Source organism: Lytechinus pictus, chromosome 10 (assembly GCF_037042905.1).
Source record: "Lytechinus pictus isolate F3 Inbred chromosome 10, Lp3.0, whole genome shotgun sequence".
Lineage (NCBI taxonomy): Eukaryota > Metazoa > Echinodermata > Echinoidea > Temnopleuroida > Toxopneustidae > Lytechinus > Lytechinus pictus.
The window spans coordinates 2885029-2893198 of NC_087254.1; the positions used below are offsets into that span (position 1 = coordinate 2885029).

General features: G+C 36.8%; 1 protein-coding gene across 1 annotated transcript; it reads right to left on the minus strand.

The window, feature by feature from the left end:
* Positions 1-954: 954 nt before the first annotated feature.
* LOC129269741 (uncharacterized) lies at positions 955-6474 on the minus strand. The gene is made up of 2 exons (XM_054907235.2): positions 6075-6474; positions 955-4101 (listed from the first exon to the last, which is right to left on the minus strand). The coding sequence occupies exons 1-2, from the start codon at positions 6436-6438 to the stop codon at positions 3029-3031; spliced, it is 1437 nt and encodes a 478-aa protein (XP_054763210.2). The 5' UTR covers positions 6439-6474; the 3' UTR covers positions 955-3028.
* Between the last annotated feature and the right edge of the window lie 1696 nt (positions 6475-8170).

Consider the following 8170-nt stretch of genomic DNA (forward strand, 5'->3'; position numbering starts at 1 on the left):
CATGCAAAGGACGTATCCCTGCCCCTCTGACGAGCTTGAAAGACCTTTTTGCCCCCCTGACGAGCTTGAAGACCTTTATTGCCCCCTGACAAGCTTGAAGACCTTTTTTTGCTTGTGCATTTTTTTTCTGGTGCGAAATCCTTTATCATTTGTGATTGAAGACCTTTTTTTCTTGCTTGTCAAATGTTTTGGAGGACGGTTTTGCCCCCCCCCCCCTGTAGAAAATCCTAGGTACACCACTGATTATTCACTAAAGAAAACACTCATGTGATAGTAAAATACTACGACCATTGCCCCCAAAATGACCTTGACTAGGATCATGTGACCTAAGACGTGTGCAAAACAATCATTCATACTTGATTACCCTTATGTCCATGTTCTATGAACTACATGTGTGGATCCATAAGTTTTCTAAATTACGATGCCAATTCAACAAATACCTCGAACATGGCCAAAGATCATTGCCTTTCAATGACCTTTGATCTTGGTCATGTGACCTGAAATGCGCACAGGATATTTAGGGATACACGGTTACTCTTATGTCCAAGTTTCATGAACTAGATCCATGAACTTTTAAAGTTATGATGACAGTTCCACAAAATAATACCCCTAACATTATCAAAGTTCGTTGACCCTAAATGACCTTAGTCAAGTGACCTGAAAGTCACACAGGATGTTCAGAGGTATTTAATTGATCTTATAATTAAGTTTCATTAACTAGATCCTTAGAATTGTAAAGTTATGATGACAATGCCACAAACACCCCTAACAGAACTCAAGAAAAATATTCTAAAAACCAATATGTCTTGACTTTTTTCTTCAGTCTTGACACAGCGGGAAAGGTTTTCAGATTAAAACGAATCTATAACCATACAATAGTATCATGTGAGAGTAGTCGGGTAGTAAATTGAAAAGACGATCTGAAAGAAATCCCCGGAAGCGTGAAGTATGCTTCAAACTCTTCAATTTACTTTCATCAAAAGGAGAAATAGGTTTTATACAGCATCAAAAAACATGAACATAAACAAATCAACAAAATTACAAAGTATTATCCAGTAATAAAAACAGAAACAATATAGGAATGTATATATCAGTTTTTAAGAGGGTTTCCGCTTCCTCTTCACTTTTTCACTTTTTAGCTATCTAGCACACCTTGGCCCCGTAACATAAGGCCTTGCGATCGATCGTTGGGTCGATTTCTGTCATTGATTGCATTGTTTTGTATGATAAATCGTAAAAATAAGTCCCATAATCAAACGCTAAGCTGCTTGTTACAGGGCCCTGGTCATTATCAACAGATTCAAAGATATTTGTTGTTTCATTAACTACCAACTAGTTTTAGACAACAGAAAGAGTAAGTAATAACAAAATAATTGAAGAATAGCCGAAGAAAATTTCACTTCTACTAGTTTCATTTAATCTTTAGAAGGTGAAGATTGAATTTCACTTTCTGCAGATTAAATGAAACTAGCAGAAGTGAAATTTTCTTCGGCTATTCTTCAATTATTTGGTAGATTATTTCTATCCTTGATTGATTGATTGATTGATTGAATTTATTTTTCTTCATTTCAAACAAATTGACAAAGTAAGTAGGAACAAAACACAATATGAATAATAGAAATGAAAAAAAAATTCTCCTTGAAGGAGAACATTCATTTTTTTCTTATATATGTACGTACATGTATATAGATGAAATAGTGCTATGGAACTTAAGTCGTAGTGTGACTTTACCTTTGATTTTTGAGAGCTATATACGCTCTCTTTAAAATCTCCAGGTTTCACTATATATATATTGAAATCTGTCATTCTGTATTCATCTAAGAAGACAATATCCCTCTCTGAGAATATACAGTAGGAGTAAAATAGCTTTCGATGATGGGTGCCTTGTTTGGAACCTAAAGTTAACATGCATTTGAAAAAAAGAAACGTTTGGAGGTTCTCTCTTGACAGAGTCATGAAATATACTTCATCTCAACAAATACTTGGGCTACCATCACAAATTTGGTGTCACAGAGAAGAATAAATAATGCTCTTCCTATTGATTTGTATGGAGTCACACATAATTGAAACTTACCAATAATTTTTTGATGTAATCAATGAACAAAATAGTTGATGAATGACAAGGTATTTGAAGTTCATATATTTTTCCAACCTAATAATGCGTTGGTGTACACACTTGAACTTAGTCAACCATCTACATGAAACAGTTCGAAATTGAAAAAAAATCAGTGGTGCAATATAGTAAAAAATTATATTCAAGTTTCATCAAATTCACTGAATAAGTGAAAACTGAATGGAAATATTTCGGATAATAATTTATAAGACGAAGAGGAAAAGAAAGTAGAACACTAAAATATAAATATGCCTACTTACTTGACTTAATCGATAAAAGTAAGAAAGTCAGTCAAAAGCAAAAAAAAATGGATGGAGGTGAATTGCATGAAACTACGTATAAACACCGATTGAATTTCAAATTATTATAATCAAATAGACATATTGCCATAATTTAGATTTAAGGACCACAAAAAAGTTGTTGATGGGAGGAAATAAGAATAAAAAAACTAAGAGATCTTAATAACTAAAGATATATCTATTACATAATGATTTAAAAATCAATCCGCCAGTGCCATGTGTTATAAAAGATATGATCAATTTAATTATTCTATCAAGTGTAGCTGCATTTACAGTGACTGTGTATCCATGTACAAAGTGTTACAATCAATCGTAATAAATGTCAGAGTATCTCTTTAGATTTACACCCAACAGAAGTGATAACACACTTGTATAAATCATCATGCTATTCTTGACCAATCTACGAAGGGTAGTTTAACGGACCACGCCCCCTCCCCAGCTTTTTTGTTGCTTCAAGTGTCACATCATGATAATTCCTTTATGCTACTGTCCTACAAAACCGACCCGAGACAATTCAAAGCTATTACTTTATTTGCAATGACGTAACACTTGTCGATATGGACTCGATTTTGTTGATGTGGCTGGAACATCGGTGTCAAAGGATTGACATGTATTCCTAAAAACCCGTGGGAAATGTCAGATTGCAACCTTGTGCTGGGTCGACCCAGAAGCTAATATCCTGGCTCTTTGTCAAATTTAATCCGAGATAGAGACCGATCCCCGAGGATATGATAGAAGATGTCACATCCCCAGAAAATGAGACGTGATTTATGTCTTTGACGTACTTGGTGACAGCTTTCCAGAATTTCTTGTATTTGTATTCTCTGCTGTGGGCGATATTTTCTTTGAAGCGTCTCCAAATATGATCCAGGTTAAAACCACCCAGTGCAAACACAGGTACAACGACGAAGGTGATCTTCTGTGAGCTGACCAGGGCGTTCATGAAGTAGATGGACCAGAGAAGGTCTGGGTTGTTATTCTTTTTCTTTTCATTGAACACCAGGTAATTCCATGCGATACAAGATGTAAGCCCGAACGTTGAAACCAGGATAGTAAACGCCATCCATCGCCTGATGTGCTTACGGATGAATTTATACTGTAAGTTAAACTGCCGGATGCGGCTGAGCACCGCATCGACATTCTGGTAGGGCGCCTGTTCCAAGGCGTAACGGAACACCTGGTGCGCTTCGATTTCGAACGATTTGCGCTGCAAGTATAAGATATAACAAAAGCACCCGTAGGTGACAAACCCGAGGAGTGAATTCCAGTGACTTACTTCACCATGGATACTGGATATCTTACAGAGTCGGAATTCGTAGTCGTACAAGACTCGAAAGCACCCCGTTATTACGGGCCACGCAAGGATGCAGCAGAAAGGAAACCAGGACAGGGTGATCGAGTCGGAGCGCCCTCTGCGGATGACCTTGATTCGATGTGAGATGAAATTCCTGGACGTAGTGGAAACCCGAAGGTGACTTTTACTGATTATCCCATATTTTATGCGCGTGAACAGGAACCAGTAAGGTAAAACCATAAGCTGACCTACAAAGGTGACGTACGTGACAAAATGAAGGGTGTATTCTTTGACACCCCAGTAACTATGAAAATATGCTTCTAGGTCGTAAAACATCATGCAGCACGAGAATATAAGGAATGCCATTCCCATCAGGTCTGAACAACGGCAGTATTCTGTGAATATGAGCAAACCATACAACAAACAGTCAAGTATGATGTAATTTTCAGATACGCATATTACTGTAAAAAAAATCCATGTTTATTGGCGATGAACTCGGTCAATCCTAGAAACATCATAGCAGTTATCATGGCTAATGTAAAAACAATGTAACATATTTATCCTACGGACTAAGTTGATATCACGGGCGTAAATCTCGAGGAGTGTGGAATTTATCATTTTCCAGGCAAGGGGTATAGCCAGTAAAAATACCCCCTCATACACACGGATGAAACCCATTGACCCCAAAGACAACTCGTTCTGTACAAGTATGAGAATAAGAAATAAGCACGTAACTGATAATTTCATCCACACCAGGCCTATTACAATTTTTGCTTATTGTTACAACCTTGTCAATATGCAATGAAGGGGTCAATGTTTTCGCACACTTTCTACGTCTTTAGCATTTCATTATGAAATATCTTCTTTAATGCATGGCAGATCTCCATTAAATCATTAGGAGGCTGCACTCTACAAGCTCCGCTTTTTAGCAGCCTCCTCCATTTCCAACGTGATATGTAATAATCTTGAATATCATTTTTGTACAGGGATACTTGAAATATGTTTGGTTGTTTTTATGTCAAAATGTACAAAACAAACTGTAATTGTTGATAATGGAAATAAACGAAATAAAATGAAAATGAAATGAAATCAAAAGGATAGTTTCAAATTTCTACGACGACTCAAATCAAATTCAATATTATATCCGCGGAATGAACTTTAAGATTTAACATTCAGATACAAAAAAAAAAGTGAGTTGACGTGTAACAGGGTATAGGGCTTGTTGCAAAAGTTGTATCCACTGCTTTGTTTTTTTAACATGGGATGTATTATTTATTTAAAATCTTGGGGAGGAGAGGATGGACTGTACTATAGTGTATACATACATGAATATCAAATTGGTCTGTTTGGCATCTAAAGTATAAAATATCACAGCAGGGGCCTGTTGCAGAAAGAGTTGCGATCAAACGCAACTCAACAAAATCATGCGCAACTTGATTTTCAGCCAATGAAGCACCCATATTCGGGACTTGCGCTTGATATTTTGACTTGCGTTTAAACGCAACTCTTTCTGCAACAGGCCCCATTTTTTACCTCATTTTAGTCACAAATATGTTATATACCAACTCAGATAGTTGCGCCAAGTATAAGTAGGAAATAAAACTTTTCAAAAAAATGATTTCTAGAGCAATGGAGCTTGCATCATCGTTGTAAGCAGCAATACTCGATATATTGCTTTTCTGTGCGTATTGTTCTTTAAAAAATCAATTCTTAATTTGGAAAACAATGAAATAATTATCAATGTTGTCTCCATGCAAATGGATATAATCTCAACTCCGAACCACATATAATTACATCATGTAATTCAGGTCGTTAAGAAGCGCAATGGGGTCCATTATCGAGAATAGCGAATTCGAGTGATTATAAAGCAAGAAACGTAGAGGTGAGCAGGTGAAATGCATGAAACTTGCTTTGTTGTATTCTGATTCTAGCTTTCCAATGACTTGGGCTTCCATTATGGTTTGTAGGAACACACTAATGCCACTGTCACATCATGACCAACAGCCAAATCCTACACTGTAAAAACTGTGGTGTTAAAACTGACACCAATTGGTGTTAATAGAGGACCACACCCTGAGGTGTTAAAATAACACCCTAGAGATTGAACATAACACCAAAGAGTGTAAATGTAACAACCATAGGTGTTGTAATAACACCTATAGGTGTAAAACTAACACCACAAATTTAACATCAGTGTAAAATAACTGGTGTGGTCCTCTATGCACACCGGTTAACACCACAGTTTTTGCTGTGCACAGTATATGAACCCCACTTCAACCAATTCACCGGCAACGACATCTCTCATTAAGCATGATTTTAAGTTGCAGAGGAATTAATCAAAATATCAGCTAAAACTGTTCTTACAAACCTTTCAATCGCTTGCACAATGGGGTTCGTTCCTCCTGCATGTGAAGGTTTTCATCATGTCTCAACAGTAGGGACGTGACATCGTCGGTGGATGATCTTGGACCTCCTATCATCTTCTCCTCATCGTACTTCGACTCCTTCCGGTTGTCATTGTTGTTTTCCTTGGAAGGAGTGAGTGTTTTCTCTTCATCTTTCTTCACCCCAGGACGCCAATGGCCAATGAACACCAGAGCCAATCTTACAGGAAGGGGTAGCACGTCTTCGGCGGATCCAGGCATGGTTGGTGATTGATCTCCGAAAAGACGGGAAGCCTTCCCATTAGCGGTTTGGTTATCTGGAGATGATTGATTTTCTGCGGTGCTCATCTTCGCCACTCACTCAGATGCTAGTTCACAACCACAGTGAAATCTTATATCATGATAATTAGGTTATTATCTTCTGCTGAGGCTATGATATGAGATGACCGACCAGGAGGCGGGGCTTAATTGTAGTCAACCAATCATCGCTGTCAAAAAGACATAGGTAATTCTTCATCTATGCTTTGATACTTTACAATTATCACATGTTGTGGTTCCACCCGGTGGAATATGGAAATGAATATATATTTTTTAATGTTCATCCAATATTGTTACAGAAGAATCGTACAAATATATGAATAATCTAATGGCCGTTGGTGAACTTGGGCCTTTTGTATAGTCATATATTACAAACATTATCTCACTTATTAGTAAAAATCAAAGTGAAACCTCAATTTATATTGCCTCTGTGGTCAGGAAACCAAGAAAACATACAGCTTTACAACATAATTCAAATACAAAATGTTCACATAATTACTTTTCCAAAAAAGACAATTACGTACTAGAATGATATGAACGTTTAGCTATTCCTTATCTGTAGGCCTATGTGTTTGGAATTTTGAAATTTCCGCTCAAAAGAAAAACTGTAACTTGGTAGTGTAAATCGGGAATAGTGCTTATGAAGGTGCCACGTCATTCGATAGGGACTTGAAAGCAATGGAAAGAAGGTTTTATATTTTATCGTAAAACTATAGTAATAACATGCATGTTTTCTCAGAGGTCGTAGGCTACAATAGATAAGACACAATAAATTAACAAAATCATTAGACCTTCCTAATTCCAACCCGTTTCTTTTACAATAACCATGGTCCATTCAAAGGACAAATTGTTATTAGTAATTTGAGATATATGAAATGTTATCTTGCAATAATTATTTCCTCTTTGACAAACGGAATTGCTCTCTTAGAAATATCGAGTATTCGTTTTGAAAAGCATTTTTGTTTTCCAGATTGTTTCAGATTTTCATTTTTTGTAGAGTAGGACAATATATAATGATTTCAATTATGTTACATGAAATGAAACAATTTTGCAATGAAATGTCAAAAAAAGAATGATTTTTTCGGTCCCTGATGCTTATGAAATCGTCCGCCCCTGTCATGACTGTGTAGAAGAGGACACACTCTTAGAATAAGGGGTTCGTAAAGGAGGTTCTATGCTAGTTCCATATTTGGAACCTTTTAGGTTACCTATTAGGCTCTAATTTACCTAAAACGGTCACTTTGGAACCTTTTTAGGTTGAAGGTACTTGAGCACGTAAAGAACCTTTTTGGGAACCCTTTTTATCGAGGCTTCCAGATACGGGACCAGGGACAAAAGGGTTCGAATTCGCACCTTTTTTTTTCAGAGCGCATAGTCTAGATTTGAAGGTGAGAATTTAATTGTTCAGAAAAACACACTCTCACTCATCGCACACCGTGCACTGTACACCCAAACCAGCTTTTACCCCCTGCTAATTATTGAGTAAAAAGTGGGAAGACTAGGCATATTGGTGTGTATACAGCTATCAGTGATTGTAGGGGTTTCCGGTTAAATATATATCAAGGGGGAATGAAACCTTTAGAAAAGGTAGGCTTGTGTCATAACAGAAAAATCAAAGAATAAGAACAAAGAAAGTTTGAGAAAAATCGGACAAATAATGAGAAAGTTATGAGCATTTGAATATTGCAATCACTAATGCTCTGGAGATCCTCCCATTGGCAGTGCGACGAGGATGTGTGATGTCACATGTGAACAACTTTCC

Excerpts from the sequence above, each read along its gene's own strand:
- LOC129269741 (XM_054907235.2), bottom strand. The coding sequence starts at position 6,438 with ATGAGCACCGCAGAAAATCAATCATCTCCAGATAACCAAACCGCTAAT. Across the intron at positions 4,102-6,074 it reads ATTGTGCAAGCGATTGAAAG|AATACTGCCGTTGTTCAGAC; the intron begins GTTTGTAAGAAC and ends TCATATTCACAG.